This window comes from Pseudopodoces humilis, chromosome 23, assembly GCF_049639895.1.
Source record: "Pseudopodoces humilis isolate 2021_Gansu_Grassland_sample_001 chromosome 23, ASM4963989v1, whole genome shotgun sequence".
NCBI lineage: Eukaryota > Metazoa > Chordata > Aves > Passeriformes > Paridae > Pseudopodoces > Pseudopodoces humilis.
In genome coordinates, this window is record NC_142222.1 from 9,405,001 (window position 1) to 9,430,788 (window position 25,788).

The 25,788-nt window shown below is 59.5% G+C and overlaps 3 protein-coding genes across 4 annotated transcripts in view; 2 read left to right on the top strand and 1 right to left on the bottom strand.

Annotated features, from left to right (window-relative positions):
- The window catches only part of SBDS (SBDS ribosome maturation factor), a 5,701-nt gene extending 1,368 nt beyond the window's left edge, over window positions 1-4,333 (top strand). The window contains exons 3-5 of the mRNA XM_005525888.3: window positions 397-597; window positions 1,157-1,321; window positions 1,951-4,333. Of these exons, the coding sequence (XP_005525945.1) occupies window positions 397-597; window positions 1,157-1,321; window positions 1,951-2,079 (495 nt within the window). The 3' untranslated portion in view covers window positions 2,080-4,333. The remainder of the gene's footprint in view (window positions 1-396; window positions 598-1,156; window positions 1,322-1,950) is intronic.
- A 439-nt stretch (window positions 4,334-4,772) lies between these two features.
- Window positions 4,773-9,793, top strand: LOC102101037 (coiled-coil domain-containing protein 183). Its single transcript, XM_088066369.1, has 14 exons — window positions 4,773-4,872; window positions 4,956-5,077; window positions 5,206-5,277; window positions 5,970-6,137; window positions 6,258-6,362; window positions 6,507-6,614; window positions 7,204-7,332; window positions 7,439-7,496; window positions 7,573-7,673; window positions 7,930-8,090; window positions 8,401-8,560; window positions 8,663-8,896; window positions 8,978-9,062; window positions 9,681-9,793. Exons 1-14 carry the CDS (start codon window positions 4,773-4,775, stop codon window positions 9,791-9,793), a joined length of 1,716 nt encoding a protein of 571 aa, XP_087922495.1.
- A 5,087-nt stretch (window positions 9,794-14,880) lies between these two features.
- Window positions 14,881-24,065, bottom strand: SEPTIN4 (septin 4). 2 transcript variants are annotated; one of them, XM_088066174.1, is made up of 13 exons: window positions 24,015-24,063; window positions 22,646-22,774; window positions 22,109-22,408; window positions 21,795-21,888; window positions 21,595-21,681; window positions 20,693-20,816; window positions 20,326-20,460; window positions 20,133-20,250; window positions 19,771-19,872; window positions 19,304-19,400; window positions 19,063-19,225; window positions 17,047-17,146; window positions 14,881-16,800 (listed from the first exon to the last, which is right to left on the bottom strand). In XM_088066174.1, exons 1-13 carry the CDS (start codon window positions 24,048-24,050, stop codon window positions 16,741-16,743), a joined length of 1,545 nt encoding a protein of 514 aa, XP_087922300.1. In that variant the 5' UTR covers window positions 24,051-24,063; the 3' UTR covers window positions 14,881-16,740. The 2 variants fall into 2 exon arrangements, with proteins under 2 accessions (XP_087922300.1, XP_087922301.1); XM_088066175.1 differs by lacking the exon at window positions 22,646-22,774 and having other exon boundaries at window positions 24,015-24,065.
- Window positions 24,066-25,788: the final 1,723 nt, after the last annotated feature.

A 25,788-nucleotide genomic window follows, 5' to 3' on the forward strand; every position in this document is an offset into this window, starting at 1 on the left:
ATAAGTTATTAAGAATGCAGAGAAACCAGGGGGACAGCTGTTTAACTTTGGAGAGTTCACTTAGGTGTTAGTGACAGATCTCATTTCTCAGACCTTACTCACGGGATATGAACTGTGAACTTGCTGTGGGTGATGAGATTTCAGTAAATCTCTTGAGTCAGCATTGCCGTGGCAGCCAGGAGGGACATCCCTCTCCCGTGTTTCTGTGGTGAGGTTTTTTGTCTGAAGCCTTTCCAATGCTGTCTGTTGAAATGATTCACATTATTAATTTGGTTATTGTTTGCTGCATTTCAAATCTCACCCAACCTATCAAGCAGCTGTCAAACTTAACAAAGTTACTCGACTTGTCACTCTTCAAATGCACAATGTTCATTACCTTATGTCTGTGTTTTGCAGATTTTATCCAAAGGGGAGCTGCAGGTGTCGGACAAGGAGCGGCACACCCAGCTGGAGCAGATGTTCCGAGACATCGCCACCATCGTGGCTGACAAGTGCGTGAACCCCGAGACAAAGCGGCCCTACACGGTGATCCTCATCGAAAGGGCCATGAAGGACATTCACTACTCTGTCAAACCCAACAAGAGCACGAAGCAGCAGGTGAGTTTCCTGCAGGATCAGCTCCTGCTCTGGGGTGGTGCTGCCCAGTGTAATTCCTCAGCTCTCAGCCACGGAGGGATCAGCAGAGCCCCAGGATCTGAAGCCTGCTCAGGGATTACTGTAGCCATCTGGCAGCTGAGTGCTGCAGAGAAGCAGCTCCTGAAAGGCAATATGTTTGCTAAGATTTCAGGGAAGGAAGGAAGAAAGAAAGGAAAAAAGCCAACAGTGATACACTTAGAACAGAAATAAAAGGTTTATGATTTATGCTCATTGAGGTGGTATATCAGGTTGACATGTGGGCCACATGTGTTTGTGGTGTTTTGCAGTATAGCTATTTAATTTTATTTCAGACAGCTTTTAAGTGTTCAAAATGATCACAAACAAGAAGTCTGCCTTTCCTTGTTAATGTGTCAAAAGAGCACGATAGCAACCTCCCTGCAGCAGAGTGGCAGTGACCAGAACTGAGGGATGGCTCTGAAGCTGGGGAAAAGGTTTGAGATTTGGATCTGGGTGCTGGGTTTTAAGCAGGTCTGTAAATGCTCTTTTTTTTGTCCAACAGGCCCTGGAAGTGATCAGGCAGCTGAAGGAGACCATGCAGATTGAACGTGCTCACATGAGGCTGAGGTTTATCCTGCCAGCAAAGGAGGGCAAGAAGCTGAAAGAGAAGCTCAAGCCACTGATAAAAGTTACTGAGAGTGAAGATTTCCAGGAACAGCTGGAAATTGTAAGCAAAAAGCAGTCCCTGGGGTTCAGGTTTGATTTGAACTACACATACGTATTTTACTGGGAGATTAATTCATGGATGGAAGTTGTTTAGATAAACTGCAGGCTTACCAGAGATCCTGAATCAGAGCTGCAGTTGGGAATTTTTAATTTCACACAATCCTAGTGATGTGGGCATGAAGCAGCCTTTGGTATCCAGGGATTGCTGCTCCAAGCTGAGGAGTGCACAGTGCAATTCCTCTTAGCAGTAACCATCCTGCAACACTGATAAGATTTTCTCCTATGTGGAATGTTACTATTATTTATTTGGTGGCTTGGGTCTGGGTTTTAAGAGCGGTTAAATTTTTTTTTAGAAGTTGGTGTGTGGTAAAGCAAAATTTGGTATTAAAATCTTCATATGAGCAGATCAGAATCCAGCAATCCCAGCTGGCAGAAGCCATGTCCAGCATGGGGAGCTGGAACTGTAGAGCTCTGTGGAAAGATTGTTGCCATACAGAGCTGGTCAACTCTTCGGAGTCCTCCTCAGAAACTCACCAAGATTGTTTTAATGAGAGTGAATGTTAGGCCTTGGGTTGGGGCTGATGAAATTCCAACGTTCTTGGCTGACTGATGAAATGTGGAACATTCCAGGTGTGCCTTATCGACCCAGGCTGCTTCAGGGAGATCGACGAGCTGATCCGCAGCGAGACCAAGGGGAAAGGATCCCTGGAAGTGCTCAGTCTGAAGGATGTGGAGGAAGGAGATGAAAAGCTTGAATAACAAAACCTTCCTGCAGCAGATCTGCTTCAACAGCCTCCCTGCAGTGACTGCTGTAGCCACTCTTCTGTTAGGCCTTCATGGTTTTTTCCAATCTCCTGCTGCCAAATATTTTCTGATACTAATCCTTTGGGATTTTTCCATGCAGTGTGGGTTGGGTTTTTTTTATGGTTTTACACTTGCTTGGTTTACAGATGTCTTTGCCCGTAAGAAGATTTTGTGTCAGAGTTGCACTAATGAGGACTCAGTTAGGGTGTGGTAGGAGGTTACTCTGGCTGTGCTTTAGTTTCAGGGTTGCTGCTGAAGAGTGTTGGAGTGATTTGGTGCCAACTGTTTGTACCTTCAGGTTGTCAGTGTTGAGTGGGAGATTGCACTGGTCACCCAGGAGTGGCTTTGTATGTGAGGAGAGGGACCTTGAGAAAAGAGAGCTGCATTTTCACTTCTAAACAGGTGCAAAGTGTGGATCATGTCTAAAAGTCATTCTCTTGGCAGCATGAAAACTGACTTAGGCTTCCATAATTGGCTGCTTGATAATTAAAAGTACTTCAAAGGACCATTCATAAAGAATTCCTTCACTGGCTATAACAGCACTTGCTGACATAGAGATGATGTTCTCCAAATAACTTATTTGTAGAATATATTTAGCTACATTAATAAAAACAAATTATCATCTATTTATATATTAGAGATACAGAAATAAATAAGATACTTATTTTTGTTAACAGTAGATGAGATATCCCTGTGGCAAATGCTTTTGTAGGAGGAGGGAGTAGCCTGTGCTTGGGAGCTGCTGCTTTCACATGATAAAATGAATCTCAAACAGGCAGTGGTGGCCTCTGGCCATGGAGCCAGACAGGCTTTTGTTGGACAGTAATTCCCAGCAGGAATTGTTTGTGTGTGCCCCTTTGCTTTCTAGTGCAACAGAACAATTCTGGCAGCTGTCCTTTATCCTCTGTCCTTTTTTTTGCTGCTCTCTAATCCATGCACGGAATTTCCAGCCAGCTCCTGAGGCATGGGATATAGTTCTTGCTAATTCTGTTAAATCTTGCTGCAGCTGTGTTAAACAAATGATTTGAAGTTAGACTAGGGTATTTCAAATAAAAGGGGAAGAGAGGACAACAACGGGGGAAGGAGATACTAAAAATACAAACCAGCAGGCAAAGCAGATATGGTTCAGTGACTAAAAGCTAAATCAGCAGGAATTTGAGGAGCCTGTAACATGCCATTCCTGTTTCCATCACATGGCAGGCAGCAGGTGAGGAGCTGTGGGCCAGCCAGGGAGATGTGTCCCAGGTGAGCACGGTGCTCTTTGGTGGCTGTTGCCTTCACAAGACTCCCCCCTCGTGTGTCAGTCAAACAGAGCTGGCTTTGTGCTGCTGACCTTTCCTCTGCACCTTTAACTCATCGTGAATTTCCTGCAGTTCCATCAGGGAGACTGGAAATGGGCTGGAGGAGGGGAGGTTTGGCTGCAGGGCTGGAGCCTCAGTCCAGGGCTGCCCCTTGGGAGTGGATTTCTGCAGAGCCAATTTGTGTGCACTCGTGCAAGGCCAGGATCAATTCTTTCAGCAGTATTTTGGGAGGATCTGCCTCTCTAGAGCCTGAGTTTTGCTGAGGGCAGGTGAAACAGAGATTCTTGAACCACTTTATCCATTTTAAAATGCTTTTGTTTGTTCCCAGGGGTTTGAGAGCTGCCTGGGAAGCGCAGGGGTGAGGTGACTGGATGTGCCATGCGGCCAGGGCTCGGTGAGGGAGCTCTGTGTGCACAGGCAGCTCCCCTGGTACCATCCTGGGCTGCTGCCTTCACCTGCCCCTCTCAGCCTTGCTTTGGGAAGCATTGAAGATGATCATGTTGATATTTAGCTTGTCACTGGCAATTAGCACTAACATACAATTCACAAATACACAAATGAGATGCTGAGCAAGAGCCCCAGAGGATGCTGTGTTAGTAATACCTGATTTCACAATGCTTTAATTTCTTGGTTTGCTGTGGTTAACACCTTGAGCACAACAGGATGGCAGCAGGTTAAAGCTCTGGAGTTCCAGAACCTGAATCTAAGCTGATTCATGAGCTTGGTGCTAGGAAGGCAATTTCTTTATAAAGTCTTTTTCTGCAAATGCAAACATTAAGGATTTTCTCTGGTAGAGGGAGCTTGAGTTTATTTATGGACAAGTAATGATACATGCTGGCATTTCTTGTTATGTTTGTAGTTCAGCAAGAACGTATGGTGAGCATCAGAATAAAGCTCAGGATTGGTAACTGGTTTGTCTTTGCCCATTCCAACGAGACCATAACTCCCTGCACAACTCTTTCCTGGCTAATAAACTGAATTTCCAAATAGGTGGGCATTTCCAGGAGAGCATTGCTGGTGTGTTTGGGTGCACATGCACAAGTGTTTGCCCTGAAATTGTCCTGTTCCTGGTGGGACTCGGAGTGGTCCCTGACAGCTGCCACTGCCACAGTGGAAGACAAAGCTGGAATGCTTCTGTGCCCCCCTCCAAGAGCTCATTAATCAGTTGTTAATGAAGCTGTTCCCTTCAGAAGCAGAAGTGTGGCTGGGCCGTGGCTGAGCAGTTGTGTGTGGCGGTGGCAGTTGGCAGTGCCGTGGTGACAGTTCCACGGTGGAACCCTGCGCTCACAGCCCTGTGGCACCTCCCAGGGCAGCAGGGCCTGGGCTCCTCTCCACAGGGATCTGGGCATGGTGGGCCGAGGGATGGAGGCCCCCGGCAGCCCTCGGGGCCCCAAGGCCGACCTGAGCCAGCGCAGCCAGGAGCTGCGTGTCCTCGTGGCCCTGCAAGGTGCTGCCTCGGGCTGCTCGGGGACAGGGGGGTCACAGCCCCCTCGTCCCCTGCGCTGCCATGGGCTGCCTGATGTCCCCCAGAGCAAGGCAGGAAGATTTTCAGTCAGTCCTGTGAGGAAAAGCTCCGTCAGAACAGGGAGCTGCTCCCCAGCCTGCAGACGGCTTTGCAAGAGGATTCCAGCGTCCTGAAATTTGTCCTGAAGGTACCAGCAAGTACCTCCTGCTGCAGCCCTGCCTGCTGCTAGCCCTGCACCCCCAGCTCCTCCAGGAGCACGAGGGTGTGCCATTGCCAGGCTGACAGTGCCCATGTCTGTCCCTCCCCTGCCCACAGTACAACAAACTGCCCGTTAAGGATGATTTTGGAGAGGGCCGGGAGCTCGTTTCAGCCACTGAGAGCCTGGAGGTAACAGCAGGGCCGGGAGCAGCAGCTGCTCACAGGGGCTGGGGCTCTGGGGCCACTGGGAAGAGCAGTGCATGGCAGAGGGACATGGGGCCAGCACCAGCACACGGGGCTGTGTGGGGACATGGGGTGTTCACATCTGGTCCCATGGGTCCCCTCCTGCCGTGGGACCCATCCACGCAGCCCCTTTGTCCCACCAGACCTCCTGGCTGTCCCACCCCACGTGTCCCTGGCACTGCCCGGGCTCCTACAGTGTCCAGTCACATCCCTGGCAGAGAGAGGCTGTCCCTGCCCTTCACTGCCTGTCCCAAGGTTGTGTCCTGGTTATAAACCCGTGGAGATTGAGGCTCTGTGCCCACGGAGCTGCCTTTGCCCAGAGGCCTCTTGCAGGGACAGAGCAGTGTGGCCGCTCTCTAACATCCCCATCTGGGCCCTGATGGATTTTATTGATCCCCAGCCCTGCTCCCTGCTATGCAGAGCCCCTAAGCCCAGCCCAGCCCTGCCATCAGCAGTTCCCACCTCTGCCTTACCCCAGCCAGCCCCCAGAGCAAAGCTCTCCCAGACCCCCTCCTGTCGAACCAGTGACAGCATCCTGGAGTGTCTCAGTGTCCCCAGCTCTGCCTTGTGGGGTTTTCTGGGCAGCACCCCCTTCTCCTGCAGCATCCAGCCTGGGAAATGGTCTCATGCCCATCCAGGTGGCCATAAAGAAGACAGAGGCCAAAGTCCATGAGCAGGTGAAGGTATGTGACGTGCTGCTGCACCAGCTGAAGCAGTGGAGCCAGGCCAGGGATGAGTGCCAGAGGCGCCTGCAGGAGCTGCAGGAAGCTGAGACAGATCCTAAGTGGCAAGAGCCACAGCTGCAGGTAGCCAGGAGCCCTTCCTGGTGTGCCAACAGCCATGGGAGGCTTTAACCCAGCCCCTGCACCCCCAGCTGGGCACTGGGCATGGCACACGTAGTGTCACACACTTCGTGTCTGCCCCAGACCATTCGCCAGCTGGGCAATGACATCGAGAAGATGCTCATGAAAATCCAGAGTGGGGAGATCATGACCAAGCTGTACCTGCAGCTGCAGGAGGTCCTGAGGAGGGTGAGCTCCTCCTCACTGCTCTGCTGTCTCACCTGCTCTCCCTGTAAAGGAGCAGGGTGCCCAAGGGGCTGTGTCCCTGCTGGTCCCCTCTGTGTCCTGTCCTGGAGCCCGGTGGGTGACGTGGTGTGGCTCCCCGTGTGCCAGGAGCTGGTGTACCTGCCTCGATACCTGGACCTCCTGTGTGGCATGACTGTGATGTACCACGAGGAGCTCACGGCCCGGAGTAGCCTCAAAGCCAACGATGCCGTCAGGGTGAGATAATTTGGGCCCTTTCCCACCCTCCAGTGCCCACAGAGTGAGAGCCTTCCTTCAGCAAGGGGCAAGAGATGGAGCTGAGGTTGCCCACAGCACCCAGAGCTTTTCCCAGGTCTCTCTCTTGTCCCAGGGCTGGGGTCAGCCTGTCTGAAGTTCCAGCCATGGCAAAGGCAGCGTGTCCCACACCCCAGCCCACCTTGCCAAGCTTCCTTCACAGCCTGTTCGCATGGACTGGGGTCACTTTACACCAGGCATCAAATCACCAATCTCAAATCACAGATTCATGGAACGGTTTGGGTTAGCAGGGACCTTAAAGCTCATTTCATTCCAGCCCCCTGCCACGGGCAGGGACACCTTCCACTCTCTCAGGTTGCTCCAAGCCCTGTCCAACCTGATCTTGGACATTTGCAGGGATCCAGGGGCAGCCCCAGCTGCTCTGGGCACCCTGAGCCAGGGTGTCACCACCCTCACAGGGAAGAATTTCTTCCTTTTCTCAATCTAAACCAATACTCGAACCTAATAACCAATCTTTAGAAAGCTCCAACTGACTTTGGCAGCAACTCTTCCCTTCTCTGTTGTGCTCCAGAAACTCATGGCCGAGGCAGGACCACAGGTCCGTGTGGAGAAGCATCTCAGGGACCAGTCCCTGGCTGAGCAGAGGAAGCACATCGAGAGCCTGCGGCGCCAGGAGGAGAGCGAAAGGCAGCAGAGGCAGGTGGGATGTGGGGCAGGGGGGCTGTGGGGCAGGCAGGGCTGGGGCTGTGGGGCAGGGGACAGCCTGCAGTGCTGAGCCCCAGGGGTGACAGTGACTGTCCTTGCAGCAAGCTGTGTCCATGCTCTCCGCAGAGCACGACCAGAGCTCCTCGGACGTGCTGGCAGGTGAGTGCCTGGCCGGGGGCAGGGTGGGGGGATGTGGGCACAGCCATCCTGCCCTGCTCCTTCCCTGCCACCCCAGGTGCTGACATGAAGGCTGCCATGGCCAAGATGGAGCGTGAGGCCTTTGTGACCGACAAGATGGAGAAGGCAAAGACTGCCCTGCAGTGCTCCTGCCTCTGGGTAATGGCAAACCCATCCCTGCTGCAACCTGGGGCTGCTGGAGCACCGGGGAGCTGCCACCTCCCTGCTCCCCCATTCCCCGTGGAGTAAACTGCTCTCCTCTCCCCGGAGCCACACAAAGCCCCTCTGCAGCCAGACACAGAGCTGCCCTTCCCCACGAGCAGAGACTGCAGAGCTCGCTGGTGCTGTAACCCCTCCGAGGCTCTGCTCCCAGCAGGAGCATCCTGGGCTGAGCCCTTGTGTCCCCCCTGGCCAGGACATCCCCAGCAGCATCCAGGCCCAGAGGAAATCCCTGCTCAGCCTGCAGCAGCACATCGATGAGTGCAGTGAGAGGAAGAAGGAGCTGAAGAAGACGCTGCAGGAGCTGGAGTTGAAGCAGGCTAAAGTGAAGTTTAACCAGCCCGTCAGCACCACCAGGTGCTGCTGGCCTCGCACACTTGTGCCAGCCAGGCCACCACCCCTGGGGGGGACACAGGCACCCCGACCTCCTCCCCACTGCAGCCACGAGCTCCTCCCGCACTGGGAGGGTTTCTGAGCTCCCAGCTCTGCTGCTGGCAGAGCACCCACAGCTCCCACCGGGGTCCCCCAGCTCCCTTTTCCTTGCTTGTCACGGGAAGTGCTGCCAGCAGCATGGAGTGGGCTGCAGGTGGGGTGGGGGAGCCCAAACAGCTTTTGGAGCAGCTCTGGGGTGCCCCTGCACCCCTGGGTGATGTGAGTGTGGCTCCAGGCTGCGAGAGGAGGAGCTGAGGGAGAACCTGAAGCAGGAAGAGGCCCGGCTGGAGCAGATGCGAGCACAGATGTTGAAGAACCAGCAGCGCCTGATCGAGTTTGAGAACATCATTGACAACCTGTTCCTCCGCCTGCAGGGCATCGTCATCCCCGGCCAGGTAGCACCGGGGAGCAGGGCCACGCGGGCAGGGCGGCACAGGGACCCCTGTGCGGCCAGCAGGGCCTGGCTGTGCCTGCCGAGGTGCTTCTGTCTCCCCCAGGAGGACTCTGCTCCCGTGGTGGGGCTGGAGGAGAAGCTGCAGCACTGTGAGAAGAAGATGAAGTTCCTGAAGGAGAAGGTGGCAGCCCGGCCCGAGGACAGCACTGACGAGCGCAGCGAGGTACAGGGGACACACACAGGGCCCTCACAGGTGGCCACCCCAGTCATCCTCAGCAAGGCCACGGGGAAGGGCCACGGAGCAGCTCAGCCCAGGATGGCACTGGGCACCCATGGGGTACCTCGTGTGGCACCCTCGGGTTGTGACTCCCACCTGCCCTCCAGCACTTAACCCAGGCTCTCTCAGACTTTTGCCAAGGTCAGGAACCTTCTGGAGAAAAGAACTGCAGGTGAAACACAGAACCTGAAGATTTCCTTCAAGGATGAAGGCGCTATGGAAGATGGTAGGAGAGCACAGTGGGGACATGTCCCACAGACTGTCCCAGCCCCTGCCCCCTGGGATTTTTGGGAGTCCTTGTCTGTCTCCCACTGACCCAGCAGACACCAACCATGAATTGCTTCCAGGTCTTGAGGCTGACCTTGGCTGTTCCCAAGGCTGCAGTCATGGGTGGTGGTTTCAGGCAGGGATGTGGGAGAGCGAAGGCACGCGGTGGCACGATGAGCACCAAGCCACTGCAGGAACAAGGGGAGATGCTGTGGGGCAGGAGGGAACACCCTCATCTTCAAAATCACCTGCTTGTGAAGGAAAATCAGTGCTCGGTCCTGCCTGTGGATGTTCCTCAAAGAGGCAAAGAGCTTTTGGCAGCTCAGCACCTTTCCTTATCAAAGCAGGAGCTGTGCCCAGCACACTGCAGCTCCAGACCTTCACAGGAATCCCAGCGGCGCTGCAGATGAGCCGCAGTGGTGGCATCAGCAGGTCCCACGGGTCACCCTGGGATGCCGGGCTGGAAAAGCCCACAAGGACTCCCCCGGATCCCACGAGCCCAACAAAATGTGCCAGCTGTCCCAGGGACACGGGCACAGCAGAGCCTCCAGCCCCTCCTCTCCACTGTCCCCTCCAGACACCTTGGACTTTGACGATGAAGACCATGACTACGTCCCCAGCCGGGAGGACATCAAGAAGCAGGGGCTGCAGCTGATCAGAATGAAGACCAGACGTCGCAAGAAGAAGTAGTGGTTTCTCCACATGAGCTTTGGGGTTCCCAGGCCACCCTTTGTACCCTTTTCCCAGCAGGTTTAATAAATCTGATCTTCTTCATTCCTCTCAGTTCTGTGCTGAGGCTGGAACAGGTGGTCCTGGGTAATTTCTGTCACTCAGAACATGCTGGGGTCCATCCTGAGGGGTTCTGAGCTGGCTTTGGAAGTGGGGATGGGCTGGGTTAGGAACAGCTTCAGCCCCTGGAGCAAAGGTGGGGCCTGCCTGGCTTTCTCCCCCTTGGTGCTGCGGGGCCAACCCCTTCCCAGGACCTCTGATGTCCCAGGAGTGGGTGATGGGGAGATGTGGGGAATGGCTGAGCCCTGTGGGGCCCTCAGGGTGGTGTCCTCACGTCCATGCATGGAAGGGCAGAGACTACTGGGATAGAGAGACCCAAAGCTGAGCTGAGCCCCAGCCCGGAGCCTCTCCCCTCCCTGCTCCTGCATCCTGCAGCTCCTGCCCTGGCCTTGGAGCGAGCCCCAGGTGTCACCTGAGGGCTGCAGGAGGCTCTGGTGGTCAGGAATGTCCTGGTGTGAGCCAGAACAGCACAGGCTGCTGCTCCAGGGGGGATCCCCTGTCCTGCTGAGGGGCACAGCCCCCGAGGCCACCCTGTCCCCTCTCCTCTGGTGCTGCAAATAGATGGTGCTGTTTGTCCAAGAACAGCCGGCACCGAGGGGCTCTGCCTGGACACAGCCAGGACAGGGACCCCTTGTCCCCTTGCACAGGGCAATCTCGGTGTCAGAGCAGCCTTTCCCTGCCCGTTCTGCTCGGTCCCTGTGCCCCGTGCTGGCATCACCAATGATATCACCCCCGAGGGGGGGCTGCTGCTCCCCAGCCTCTCAGCACCGCTCCTGCTGGGTCTCGTGGGAGGGGCATCATCTTCACAACATACAGCACAACCTGAGGTTTTTCAGGGAAACTCCAGAAATAACATCACGTGTCAGTAAAGGCTTCTCATGGAGCTTCCCAGAATCCACAGCCACAGGTGGGCTCCTCTGCAAGTGAAGACCAGGCTGCAATTGCATTTCCATCTGCTCATGTCGTGTTCTTGTGTGCCCAGCACAGCCTCACCACCCTCACAGGGAAGGGTTTCTTCCCAATATCCCTGCCAATATCTATCTTCCCAATATCCCTGCCAATATCTATCTTCCCAATATCCCTGCCAATATCTATCTTCCCAATATCCCTGCCAATATCTATCTTCCCAATATCCCTGCCAATATCTATCTTCCCAATCTCCCATCCAGCCCTGCCCTCTGGCACTGGGAGCCATTCCCTGTGTCCTGTCCCTCCATCCCTTGTCCCCAGTTCCTCTCCAGCTCTCCTGGAGCCCCTTCAGGCCCTGGGGTCTCCTGGAGCGTTCTCCATGTGAACACCCCCAGCTCTCCCACCTGAGAAATGTGTCAAGCTCTTGCTCTGGCCTTTCTACTCTGGCTGTGGGGAACAGGGAAGAAGGAAAAGGTGGAAGAGCTGGAGCTGGCTGGAGGCTCCAGCCTGTGGCCCATTTTCAATAATAATTCAATAATTCAATAATTCAACTGCCTTTATGTGAGGGGCAGAGCAGCAAGGGGGTTTCACCTCTCTGAGCTCCTCCTGCCCTGAGCAGGGGATCCAAGGGCTACCTGCTCCATCAGGAGCATCCACTGGATGTGTTCAGACACCGCATCCCAAACCCTGATCACAGCTGCCAGGAGAGGGGAAGAGCTGTCACCCCCAGCCAGCAGCTCCCAGGCACACAGACAGAGCTGGGTGCAATCAGAATGACTGCTCCTGGCTCCCCTGGATCCGGGAGAGAGCTGGGTGCAATTGGAATGACTGCTCCTGGATCCAGGAGAGACAGAGCCAGGCACAATTGGAATGACTGCTCCTGGATCCAGGAGAGACAGAGCCAGGCACAATTGGAATGACTGCTCCTGGATCCAGGAGAGACAGAGCCAGGCACAATTGGAATGACTGCTCCTGGATCCAGGAGAGACAGAGCCAGGCACAATTGGAATGACTGCTCCTGGCTCCCCTGGATCCGGGAGAGACAGAGCTGGGAATGGATGTGACAAGTGGAGAAGAGGTACGAGGTGAGGGGGAAGAGCTGGAGGCAGTGCCTTGGTTTCTGGATTTGAAAAGATGGGATGAGGTGGGGCTGCAGGGGCTCTCCCGTAAGGGAAAATATGAATTATATAAAGAACAAATGAATAAGTAGAGAAAGGGAAAAGGGAAAGGGAAACAACAGGACTGATGCCACCTGCAGTCTCATTAGGTGTCAGGTGTGGGTGGCACAGCCCAGGGAAGGAGATGAGAGATTTCCTTTTCTGCCCCAAAAAACCTTTACTCCCTTCCTCCGAGCTCGGCTGGAGCTCCAGCACAGATGCTGCAACCAGTGCCAGGACTGGTGAGAAACCAAAAATAGGACATTGGGGAATTGCATGGAAGCATTTGCCATGTGGAAATATCAATCTCTGCCTTGGGAAGGCTGGGTTTGAGTGGGTTTGGGGCATTTTATTTTTAAAGGTGTGATGAAAATCACATGGAATGGATTGCAGGGAAGGGTGAGCACAGCTGGGGCTGTCACTGGAGCTTCAGTGCTGGGTTTTATCCCCTGGAAAAAGGGGAAAAGGGGAAATCAGCCAGTCTGGGGCCAAAAGCAGAGGCTCTATTGGCTCTTCTGGGGAGGGAGAATCACCCAGGGGATCCTTTGTGGAGCTGCAGTGGTGGGATGATTTCTGTATCCCAGCCCTTGGGCCAAGAGCTGCTCCCAGCCAAGGAAGCACCAACATTTTCCATTCCCTTGTTGCTAAGAGGGTTCATGGTGGGATGGGGGGTCTGGCCTGGAGAAGAGCAGGAATTGGCATCAGTCACAGTGGGGCTCAGCACCCTGGGCCAAGCAAGGTGGGGCTGAGGCAGTGCTGGTAAAGGAGGGAAGGAGCACAAGGACGTGGGGTCCATGCTCTGGCCCTCAGCAAGGGGAGCAGTGGCTGCAGCAGAGCGCTGAGGGGCTGGCAGGTCCCAGGAGGCAGCTTTCCTTCACAGCAGAGACCATGGACCACCTCAGACCACTTTGGTCTCTCCTCTGGGCCTGCTCCACCAGCTCCATGGCTGTGCTGGGATGGACACAGCTCCAGAGGGGTCTCAGGAGAGCAGAGCAGAGGGGGAGCATCCCCTCCTTCCCCTCCCACCCACCCTGCTGGGATGAGCCCAAGCTTCCTGGACTTGGCTTCCGGGACTGCAGTGCCCATGGCCAGGTCATGTTCTGTTTGTAACCCACCAGAACCTCCAGTTCTCCTCCACAGGGTGCCATCCATCCATCCATCCATCCATCATCCATCCATCCATCATCCATCCATCATCCATCCATCCATCATCCATCCATCCATCATCCATCCATCCATCCATCATCCATCCATCCATCATCCATCATCCATCCATCATCCATCCATCCATCATCCATCCATCATCCATCATCCATCATCCATCCATCCATCATCCATCCATCATCCATCCATCATCCATCCATCCATCATCCATCATCCATCATCCATCCATCCATCATCCATCATCCATCATCCATCATCCATCATCCATCCATCCATCATCCATCATCCATCATCCATCCATCCATCATCCATCATCCATCATCCATCCATCCATCCATCCATCATCCATCCATCATCCATCATCCATCCATCATCCATCCATCATCCATCATCCATCCATCCATCATCCATCCATCCATCATCCATCCATCATCCATCATCCATCCATCATCCATCCATCCATCCATCATCCATCCATCCATCATCCATCCATCATCCATCATCCATCCATCATCCATCATCCATCCATCCATCCATCCATCCATCATCCATCCATCATCCATCATCCATCCATCATCCATCCATCCATCCATCATCCATCCATCATCCATCATCCATCATCCATCCATCACCCATCCATCCATCATCCATCCATCCATCCATCATCCATCATCCATCCATCATCCATCATCCATCCATCCATCATCCATCCATCCATCCATCATCCATCCATCCATCATCCATCCATCATCCATCCATCCATCATCCATCCATCATCCATCCATCCATCCATCCATCCATCCATCCATCCATCCATCATCCATCCATCCATCATTCATCCATCATCCATCCATCCCAGAGCTCAATCCCAAGGGGCTCTTTCACCACACCCCATGCTGGGCTGTGAGTGCAGCACAACCCCTCAAGATCCATTTTGAGCCTTTTCCAAGGGAACAGGAACCGGGATCAGGAGGTCACAGGGCGGGGCATCACTGGCCTCAGAACGTGGGTGCCCACGGCTGAGGGATGGTCAGGAGTGTGGGGTGGTCAGGAGTGTGGGATGGTCAGGGCTGAGGCATGGTCAGGAGTGTGGGATGGTCAGGGCTGAGGGATGGTCAGGAGTGTGGGATGGTCAGGGCTGAGGGATGGTCAGGGCTGAGGGATGGTCAGGAGTGTGGGATGGTCAGGGCTGAGGGATGGTCAGGAGTGTGGGGTGGTCAGGAGTGTGGGGTGATCAGGAGTGTGGGATGGTCAGGAGTGCGGGATGGTCAGGGCTGAGGGATGGTCAGGAGTGTGGGATGGTCAGGAGTGTGGGATGGTCAGGGCTGAGGGATGGTCAGGGCTGAGGGATGGTCAGGAGTGTGGGATGGTCAGGGCTGAGGGATGGTCAGGGCTGAGGGGTGGTCAGGAGTGTGGGATGGTCAGGGCTGAGGGATGGTCAGGGCTGAGGGATGGTCAGGAGTGCAGGATGGTCAGGAGTGTGGGGTGGTCAGGGCTGAGGGATGGTCAGGAGTGTGGGATGGTCAGGAGTGTGGGATGGTCAGGAGTGCGGGATGGTCAGGGCTGAAGGATGGTCAGGAGTGTGGGGTGGTCAGGGCTGAGGGATGGTCAGGAGTGTGGGATGGTCAGGAGTGTGGGATGGTCAGGGCTGAAGGATGGTCAGGAGTGCGGGATGGTCAGGAGTGCGGGATGGTCAGGAGTGTGGGATGCCCATTTGGGATTTCATGTGGGATTCCATTTGGTGGAAGCCACAAGGGGTTGCAGACAAGCTGGGTCAGCCATATTTATTGAGAACAGTTGTGGAGGGATAAAAATATTTCCACTACTCTATAAGAATTTATAAACCTATACTCTCTGATCCGTTAATAAACTCCTCTAGGACCATCATGCCAGGGGAGGGGCTTCTGTAAGAAAATAGCGAGATTAAAAAAAGGAAAGCGCTAAATATTCCCTGCGGGGCCCTGCCCGGGGGGGCCTGCCCACGGGAACACGGTGGGCACGGCCCGGGGGCTGCCCTGGCACCCTGCAGCCCCCAGCTGGGCACAGCCCCTGCCAGCCACGCCCCACCCGGGACCCGGCCTCGGGGGACCGTGATGGGGACAGGACACATCCCCATGGCAGAGAGCTCCCAGTGCTGCTCCCACTCATCCCAGTGCTCCCAGTCCTGCCTGCATCCTCACCAGCCCCTCTGGCCTTTCCCACAGCCAGGGGGGGCTTGGATCCACCTCCCCAGGGGTGCTGCGAGAGGTGGACATCATCCCAGGGGACACAGGGACATTACACAGAGCCCTGCAGGGTGGTGACATGGCTGGGGACATCCCGGGGGACACAGGGACATTACACAGAGCCCTGCAGGGTGGTGACATGGCTGGGGACATCCCAGGGGACACAGGGACATTACACAGAGCCCTGCAGGGTGGTGACATGGCTGGGGACATCCCGGGGGACACAGGGACATTACACAGAGCCCTGCAGGGTGGTGACATGGCTGGGGACATCCCGGGGGACACAGGGACATTACACAGAGCCCTGCAGGGTGGTGACATGGCTGGGGACATCCCGGGGGACACAGGGATGCAACATAGCTCTGTGGGAAAGCAACACAGATGGGGGCAGTCTGGGGGGGACAAGCTGCAGTGCTCTGTAGGGCAGCAACACCAACCAGGACAGGCTGGGGACCATGGGGACACCATGGGGACACCATGGGGACACCATGGGGACATGGGGACACCATGGGGACACACAGCACTGCTTTGCTGGGAAGCAGCACAGACGAGGACATCCTTGGAGAGCACGCAGGGCTGCTGTGCCAAGGAGCAGCAGGGACAGGGACATCCTGGGACACGGGGACACCACAGACAAGCAAGAGGCAGCAGGGGCCAGAATTCCAGCCAGGGCCGGTGCTGTTGCCATGGGGTGAGAGGTGCCACGGGCACAGGACACTCATTATTGCTTTACAGGGCCAACATCACGGCGGGCCGGGGTGCCCAGCCTCTGATTTGGGGTTCAAGGGGTTTTCCCTGGGGACACTGATTCCCATTGCTCCCCATGCCAGAGCCCTGCTGTCACTCAGTGGGGACAGGGTGAGGACACAGGGCTGGACACTGACAGCTTCAGTCCCCCTGCACTGGTGCTGGCACGGAGCAGGATGGTGGCTGTCCCTCTGTCCCCTGTGGTCCCCAGGAGCCGAGGCCAGGGGAACAGCCCTGTCCCCCAGAGAGGGGCAGTGCCTTTCCTTTCCTCCCCTCTCAGGCCAGGGCCAAGCTGAGCATAAAGGCTGTAAGCAGGGAGCCCGGGGTGACACGGGGACAAGGGACACACTGTGGGGACCAGGCTGGCCAGGGCCCTCCCCAGAGCTGTGGAGAAATGGGAAACCAAAGCTCGGGGAACCAAGCTCTTCCCAGTGAGGGCAGGGGACCCCGGCTTGGATGCTCTGTCCCCTCGCTGTCCCTTCGTGTCCCCTCGTGTCCCCGCGGGCACTGGGCTGTTGGATAAGGCGATGCCACAGCTTAAGGTGGTGGGTGGGTGTTGGTACCGAGTCTGGCAGCGGGGCCGGGCGGGTGGAGCGTGATGTAAACATTTCTGATCAGGGCCAGGAGGAGGAGGAGGAGGGACGGGCTAGTGCGAGTCCTTCATCTGCTTCTGGATCTTCTGGAGCATCTCCTGCATCCGCCGCAGCTGGAAGGGAGCAGAGCCGGGATCGCGGATGGTGCCAAGCCCCAGTCACACACCTCCCGTGCAAATGGGGCTCGGGCTGAGCATCCCGGACAAACCGGGATGGCCAGGAGCTGGGGCGGGGGGAACGGGTACCCCTGGATGCAGCTCCAGCCCCTGCTCGTTGGGATGCTGCAGGAAGGGTGTGCTATCACACACAGCCGGGGCTGGAGGGAGCGGGGCTGGGGGCTCAGCCCGCCCCACACTCACCTCCTCATCCTTCTCCCGGATTAGCTTCTCCGTCTCCATGTCCGGCACTGGGGGGATCACGGGGATGGGGAAGTCTGTCCCGCTCTCCCGGGTCAGCTTGCTGTGGGCAGAGAGAGGAGGTGAGGGTGCCGGGGATATTCCCCCGTGGATGGCCCGAGCCCTGCAGGCCCCCAGCACCCCCTGCACAGCCCCTGGGCCCTATGGCCACCACCAGAGCGGCTTTTCCCTGGCAAGGGAGATGCGAGCAGTTCCAGGCACCCTCAACCTGCCATGCACCAGCCAAGGGGGGACCCACGCCCTCCCGTTTTGGGGAGAATCCCACTGGGGTTGGGCTTTCCTGGGCCAGTATTTGCCCTGCTGCTTTAAAACACCAAAACCTCGGCATTTCCCCTCTGTCCCCCTGCCTCAGGACGAGCTCTCCAGGCGTTCCCTGCCCTGCGAGCCCCGGGCATGCTGCACCCCCTTTTCCCGAGCTCTGCCCCCATTCGAGGCCATTCGTGCTGGGGAGAGCCGCGAGCATCCCCCGGAGCCCCGGGCACGGCGCAGGTCGATGGCAGCTCCGTGCCCGCGGCCCTGGGAGGAACCAGCTCTGCGGGTCCCTGCGGATGCCACGGCACCCCAGCGGGTGACAGGGCCGGGACAGCGCCAGGCCCCGCGGGGACACGAGTGCTGCCCCGTGCCGCGGCCAGCACGTGATCCCTGACAGCCCATCCATCGCCCCCAGCCCATCCATCCCTGACAGCCCATCCTGACAGCCCATCCATCGCCCCCAGCCCATCCATCTCTCCCAGCCCATCCATCCCTCCCAGCCCTGCCCTGTCCCGCCGTGCCGGGCTTTGGGAGCCGCTCCGGGAGGTCAGAGCTGCTTCTCTCGGCTCTGACCGTGGGGGAAGCACGTGGAGCTCCTGCCAGCCCTGGCAGCCACACCAGGCTGGAGCCGGGCACCAGCAATGGGGTGAGCAGCAGAGGCTCTCAGCACCCCAAAACCGCATCCCCAGGAGGGCAGCACGACCCCTTCCCTTGGGCAGCCTTGGGGGCTCAGTGCCACCAAACAGTGACATCCTCCAAACCTGGCTGAGCCGGGGTGACCCGGGGTGGCACACGGTGTCCTTTGACACCCAAAGGGGAACCTGTGTGGGACACTAGTGGGTGGCCACAGGGCCGGAGTGGGTGGCCACGGGGCTGGCTCTCCCCGGGGGCGGCTGCCTGGCCCTTGCACAGGCACAGAAGGACCAAGACAGCGTTGGGTACCAACAAACACTTTATAGAGGGGCCGGGGGCGGCAGGGGGGGCAGGTCCCGGCTCAGTCGGCAGAGCAGTCCCCGCAGCACAGCCTCAGCACGGAGGGATGGCTCCTGGCCCGGGGCACACAGGGACAGACGCTCAGAGGTGCCTGGAGAGGTGCCTACAGCCACAGGCAGCCCCCCAGAGCACGGCTCCAGCCCCTCGGGACCCACAGAGCCTCCACTCACTCCCACACTGCTCCGACCCCCGACTGGAGGGTCCCACCCGGGACCCTGCCTAGGGGAGCTGCCCCAGCGCCTCGGGGTGGCTAAAGGGGATTTGGGGGCCTTTAATTCGGCTGATCCACGAGCAGAGCCCCAGCACCGGCTTTTGCTGGGCTCCTGCTGTGGCACCTGAGCCCGCAGGGATGCAAGGGCCCCCTCCGTGTTGGGGCATCCCCCAGACACACCCAGCTCAGAGGGGACACAGGGTCCCCCTCACTGCTGGAACACCCCTCAAACCAACCCCGGCTCCAGGGAGGTGCAGGGTCCCCCTCTGGTGAGCGCCCCCAGCCAACCCCGGGGTCACAGGGTGCCCCTCACTGCTGGAGCACCCCCAGGCACTCCCAGCCCAGGGGCACAGGAAGGACCCCCCAGCCCAGCGGGGCTCCCCAGCTCGGAGCCTGGCACAGCCCTGAGCCGCTCGAGGTGCGCGGGGTCACCCCAAGGCGAGGAACCCCCGCCCCAGCCCGGCCCCAGCCCGGCCCCAGCCCGGCCCCAGCCCCGCCCGTACTTGCGGTTGCGCTCCTTGACCACCATGCGGGTCATGCTCTGGATGCACTGCGTGCGGTAATTCTCGTAGTGCGTCTCCCGGGTCACGTCCTTCAGGTCCTGCATGTGCGTCCTCACCAGCATCGTGCGCAGCTTCACGAAGTCGCAGTGGGACGGGTTCTCCACTGCGGGGGAGCCGGGGTCAGGGGGCCACGGGGTCCGGGGGCTGCCGGGGGACGCCGTGTCCCCGTCCCCAGCCTTACCTTCCACGATGCCCCAGGGGTAGAGGCGCCCTCGGACGCGCCGGCCCTTGGCCTCCACCACCGTGTTGCTGCCGATGACGGCGAAGGGGATGCTCTCCTGCAAGGGCGGGGGGGGGTGAGCAGGGCCCTGCCGTGACCCCCCCCCGCCAGGACCCACATCCCTCCGCGTGTCCTCCTCGCTGTGTCCAGCACCCGTTGGCCAAGATACCCCAAAGGCCCAGCTGTGGAGAGCCCCAGTGGGACAGCAGAGGTCGTGGCATGGGTTTCTCCACCCAAGCTCCATCCCAAGCTGCAGGTGTCACCCATGGGACCTTGGTGACGTGTCTGGGTAGTGAGATATGTGCCAGCCCGTCCATGCTGGAGAGCTTCTGTGGCCCCAAGGGTCCTGCAGGTTCCCTAGGGTGACGTGTCCTCCCAGCCATGGGGCTCTGCCCCTCCAGTGATGGAGCTGGAGGAGCCAGACCCACCTTCAGTGCCTGGTCCTGCAGCTTGAACTCCTCATCCTCGTCCGAGTCGCACTCAGGGAATTGGTAGATGCGGATTCCGTAGTGGTCGATCTCCTCCCGGATCTGAGGGCGTGGGAGGCACCACACAGGGCCAATGGCCCCTAAAAGCCTGTTCCCCCCACACCAGATGTCATGGACACCCCCCATCCTTCCAGCCCTCAGCTGATCCCCTGGCAGACGTGTCCTTGGTGGCCATGGGGACAACATGGTCCTCTACAGTGCTGCGAGCCTGGAAAACGCTCCAGGGCAAATTCCAGGCAGGAGATGGATGGACACCCAGGGCACCCCCGTGCCCAGGGACCTGCTGGGACAGCTCTCCTCACCTTATTCTTCATGCGCTCCACCTCGGCAGGGGTCAGGGTGTCAGCTTTGGCCAGCACGGGCACGATGTTCACGCGCTGGTGCAGGGCTCTCATGAACTCCACATCCAGGGGCCGCAGCCTGCGGGGGGAGCGGGGTGAGCCCTGTCCCTCTGAGCCCCTGGCCAGCCCCTGGCAGCGCGGCCAGGGCCCGTACCCGTGGCCGAAGGGTGAGATGAAGTAGATGCAGCAGTGCACTCGGTTGTCCTGGATGTTTTTCCGGTTGAGGCCGCTTTCGTCACGGAAATACTGCTCGAACTGCTGGTCGATGTAGTCAGCCACCGGCTTCCAGCTGCAGGGACAGCGAGGTGACACCGAGTCCTCTGGGGACCCCCAGCTCAACGCCTCCCACGGCTCGGCACCTAAGCCCAGTGAACCATGGGCATCCCACCCACCACGGGGTGCCCGCCCTGGGGAGACCCCTGCCCCATGGCACTCACCATCCCACCCCCTGGGGACAGTCCCCACCCCATGGCACTCACCATCCCACCCCCTGGGGACAGTCCCCACCCCATGGCACTCACCACTCGGTGTTGTTGACGGCGTCCCCAAAGCCCGGCGTGTCCACGATGGTCAGGCGCAGCTTGACCCCCTTCTCCTCGATGTCCACCACGTGCTTGGTGATCTCCACTGTCTGCGTGATGCGCTCTGTGGGGAGGGACGCGTTACCGGGGGGCACCAGGAAGGGTGGAGGTGACGTGGGGACATGCTGTGACCCCCGGGTGTCATCCCTCACCCTGGGGGCTGGGTGACCCAGCTGGAGCAGCCCTGCCACACGCCTTGCTCCAGCCCAGGAGGGGATGCTCCATGCTCTGGTCCCCGTGTACATCCCCATGGATGTCCACCCGTCCCATGGGGTGCCACGGCCACCCCAGGACCCCAGCTCAGCTCAGGGCCCTGCTGGGGCTGGGTCTTGCTGCAGGAGCATTTCAGGTGACCCCACAGCTCCAGCCTGCATGTGCCCCTTCACCCCAGGACCCTCCATGTCCCTGCAGCCCTGAGGATGCTCCTGCTGCGTTATGTGTTTTGGCTTTCACTCCAAGCAGCAGAAACAAATAAAAAAACACAAACTCGAACTCCTGGGGATTTGGGCAAGTTTGGGCCATTTTTATTCAAAAACTGGCTGCAGCTGAACTGGCACTGTGCCCCAAGCCTTGACTGTCCCCAGCCTCCCAGAAATGCTACAGCTCCAGCCAATCCCCAACAAGCCAGGGCTTGTTTTCCCTGTGGAAATAAAATCCCCATGGGGGGTTCCCATCCCGGGCAGGGGGCTCACCACTGCGAGCAGCTGGCAACACAGCACGTGTTGTTCCAGGGGAGCCCAGCTAGGCAGGGAGAGGGGCTGCAGCCCTCAGGAGCATCCCTGGGCTCTGCCACTGCCCAGGTCCCCCAGGACACCCATCTGGGCTAGGAGTGCCCCCCTGACCTTCAGCGTTGAGCAGCTTGCGGTCCCTGTACATGTCCGTCAGGAAGAGGCTGTTGACCAGGGTGGATTTGCCCAGCCCGGATTCCCCTGAGAAAGCAGGACAAAGATGAGGGGGGCAGCCACTGTTCCCCCGTCCCCAGTCCAGGGTGTTTGGGATCCAGAGTGGGGTCAGCGCCCCCAGGCCGGCTGGACCCCCGTACCTGCCACCATGAGGGTGAAGTCGAAGCCCTTCTTCACCGACTTGCGATGCACCTGGTTGGGCAGCGTGGCAAAGCCCACGTACTCCTTGTCATCCTGCAGAGGGCAGAGGGGACATGGGACAGGGTCACCACCAGCCCACCTCCCACCCTGGAAACTCCCCCCTTAATCCCTCAAAGGGATTCCCAGGGCTGGAGTTCCAAGGGGTGAGGCCGTGCCTGCCCAAACCTTTGCGTTCACAAGATGGGAACGTCCTCAGTCCCTCAGCCCCTCGCCCCACGTGTGTGTCCCCCCTCCCCACGGACACATCCCGCACCTCGGAGGAGTCGTAGGGGTCCAGCTGCCCCCAGGGGCTCCGCGGGCGGTTGGGGCTGGGGGGTGGGGGGGCGGCGATGTGCTGCTGGAAATCCGAGGGCCGGGAGCGGGAGAAGATCCTGCTGTCCCTGTCGTCACTGTCTTCGTCTGGGGGGACCCTGGCCACACTGCCCAGGGGGTGGCCAGGCTCCCGCCGGCTCTCGGCAGCCTCCACCTTCCTGGAGCTGTCAGCTGGCGGGCAGTCCCGGAGGAACTGGGTCAGCTCAGCCTCGTCCGAGTCCTCCTTCAGGAAACGCTTTATCTGGGGACCAAGAGAGGAGGTGACAGTGGTGGTGGCAATGCCAGCCCCGAGATGGCACCGCCCGGCTCAGCCTCGCAAGCCCCCGAGCCGCAGCAGCCAGACACATGCAGCCTAAAGGTGGCAGGGATGGGAGAAGAGACGGGACACGGCCACCCCAGGGGACCAGCCACCACCCTGGGGACAGCCTCGGGGATGGCAGTGGGGACAGCCGTGGTTCCTCGCAGCTCGGGCGCTTACGACTTGCGGCGTGGGGACGGCAGCCAGCTCCTGGCACTCCGGGGCACAGGGGTGGGCACCTTCCCCCTGGGCACCCCGCCGCTCCTCGGGGTCTTCTGGGGCAGCCAGGACCCCCCCGCGCCCCATGGCCTGCCAGGAGGACAGGGAGGGGGCCGGGACGAAGCACAGACACCAAGAAGAGATGAAGAGCAGTTGGGGGGTGACCTGAGCTGGGCAGCAGCCAGGGGAAGGCAGATGGTGGGCAGGGGTCCCCAGATGCCCGTGCCGCCTCCCGCTGCCCGTTCACAGGGTGTCATCACGGGCCATGGGGGCTCCCCTCAGTCCCAGGAGACAGCCAGGGCAGGGGACCCGGCCGAGGACCCCGACACCTCCCGGCAGGGGCCGGGGACGGCAGGCACAGCTGCCCCCGAGCACCAGCGGGGTGGCGGGGCTGGGACCAGGGTCGGGGCCGCCGGGGTTGGGATGGCTCCACATCCTGTTTACAAGAGTTCGAGGAGACGCGTTCCTAAGGGCACGTCAGGCAGCGGCTCCCGTGGTACCAAGCCCTGCTCTCAGCAGGGTCCCCAAGGTCCCAAGGCAACCGCCAGGCGACCCCAGCCCCACGGGCAGTGAGACCCCAAAGGAGAGGGGCCGGGGGAGCCCGTGACCCTGCAGGCTCGCAGCTCGGGTCAGTGTCCCCCCATCCGGGGGCTCGAGGCGACATCCCTCCTTGGGGACATGGGGACACGTGTCCTCCCTCCCCTGCGCCGTGTCCCCCGCTCGCTGCCGGCCGAGATGCGCGGAATTAACGGGCTGGAAACAAGGTCACGGCGCTGCCGGGGCTGAGCGCTCGCACTCCCGGCCCCGCTCCCGCCGCTGCCCCGCGGCCACCGGCACCGGCACCACGGGGCCAGGCTGGGGGGCAGCTGGGGGACAGCTGAGGGACCCCCGTGCTCCCCTCTGCCCCAGCGGTCCTGAGTGTTCGGTGCTCTGTGTGACCGCAGCATCCTCTTCCTCACCGCCCTTGACCGGGGGGACCTCGGGGCCAGCCCCCAGCGCAGCACAGCCCGGCCGGGGACACCCGGGGATGGGAGGTGATGCCACCACCAGCGGCCAGCGCTTCCAGCCCTGCTGCCGCTCCGTTCCTCCAGCATTTTGGGGCTCGCCCTCGTCCCCCACCCCCGGCGAAGCCGATGACCTCGGCAGCGCCGCGGCACCGAGGTTTGCGCCGCATCCCTGGGGGTCCTGCAGCAAGTGCAGCCCCCGACAAGGCTGTCCCAGGGACGGAGGGTCAGCTGTGGCAGCTGATCCACAGAACCGGGATGCTCCGTGCCCCCCACCCCCTCTGCCCCCTCTGTGGCCCCGCCGGGGACGGGCGCTGCCCCCGTACCTCTTGCCCAGGCTGCAGCTCGGGGCAGGTGGCCATGGCACAGCCGGTGTCGCCCGTGGCCAGCAGAAGATGCCGAGTGGCACCGGCTGTGCCGAGGGCTGGGGAGCAGCATTAGCATAACTCCACCCTGGGCAGGCTCCGTGCAGGGCGCCCGCGGCACCCAGCAGCCAGGCACGGCCCCCTCGAGGGGCACGGGAGGGGACAGGGATCCCCGGGCAGAGCCAAGCCCAGCTCCCATCTCCCGGCTGTGGAGATTTCAAGGATCAGCCATCATTGCTCAGGAAGGTCCTGGGGGGGCTGCAGGACCACCACCATCAGCAGCAGCACCACCAGCACCCCTGGCCTGAACACACAGCTTGGCTACAGCCCAGGAGGACACTCAGTCCTTGGAAACACCTCTGTCCCAGGACAAAAACCATCCTGGGACAAAACTCCCTCTGTCCCGGGACTGAATGCCCCTCCAACCCAGCGCACACCACGTCTACTCCCGATGTTCACCTGGAGCATCCCCCAGCAGGGCTCCAGAGCCTCTTTGAGGTCAGAAATGCAGTTTTCCCACACTTTTGCACCTGTCAAAGCTTCCCCACTTGGCTCCAAGCTTTTGCTCGAGCTGGGCCTGGCTGGGAAGGACCCAGCCCTGGACTGGGAGAAGCAGGGACGCTGCCCACCACAGGGATCCCAGGCAGAAGCTCCAGCATTCCCTCCCCGGCTTTCCCGGCTCATCCCCGGGAGGCGAAGGGTTAACAGTGCCCCAGGAGGAGCCGTGGGTGGTGGCCAGGGTTCCCCAGCTGTCACTTCGAGGTCACCAGGGACGGTGATTCACCTCGATGCGTGTCGAGATGCATCAGAGCAGCTCAGGCGCGATCCAGGGTCGCTCGGCCGCTTTCCAAGCGTCCCGGGCTCGGAAATCCCGGGCAGGAGCGGGGATTGACGGAGCGAGAGCCCGGGGCTGTGCCGGTGCCCCGGTAAGCAGATTACACACGCGGCTGGGTGAGTGCCCTCACAGCCGGGCTGTCAGCGGCCCCAGCGAGGCACCACACGCGCTGTCACTGCGCATCGCACCGTCCCCTCCCGGGGACAGCCCGGGGATGCAGCGCGGGGGGACACGGGGGCAGCGGGCAAAGCTTGACCTCGGAAAGGCACCGGCTGCCCCGAGCATCGTTCCGCGGGTACCGCATTGCCACGGGAGGTGTTCTCCCAGCCTGCTTCTGCAGGGAAAGGACGGGAACGTCCCGGCGAGGTGTTGTCTCTCTCGCCTGCCTGACAGAGGCGTTCCCAAGCCCTCTAAAGGTGACAGCCACGATGCCACCCTCGGCACAGCCGCTGTGTCACTGTGGCTGAGCATCCCAGGCACAAACGCTGTGCCAAAGGCACGAACTCCCGGCAGGACGAGCCCACAGCGAAGCCGAGCACTGCCAGGACCAGGCCAGCTCGTTCCCAGGGATACAGGACCTGGGCTGTGCCTGCTCGGCCCCGCCTCTGGATGAACGGGATGCTCCGGCCAGAGAATCAGGGTACCCCCAGCTCTGCCACCCCACCCATCAGCAGCATTCCAGATGGGAAACTGAGTCTGCCGGCAGCTCCAAGAGGAGCAGGCTACTGGGTGGGAGGCAGGCTGTGGTGTGGGTCCCTGCTCTGGGCAGGGGACAGGCAGTTGAGCACGGGGGATGAGAGCCACAGCCAACAGTGCAGCAGCTCCAGTCCCTCTCCCGCAGGGAATTCTCCAGCTTGAAGCACCTGAATGGGGAGCCCAGGATGGGACCATGAGCAGCTG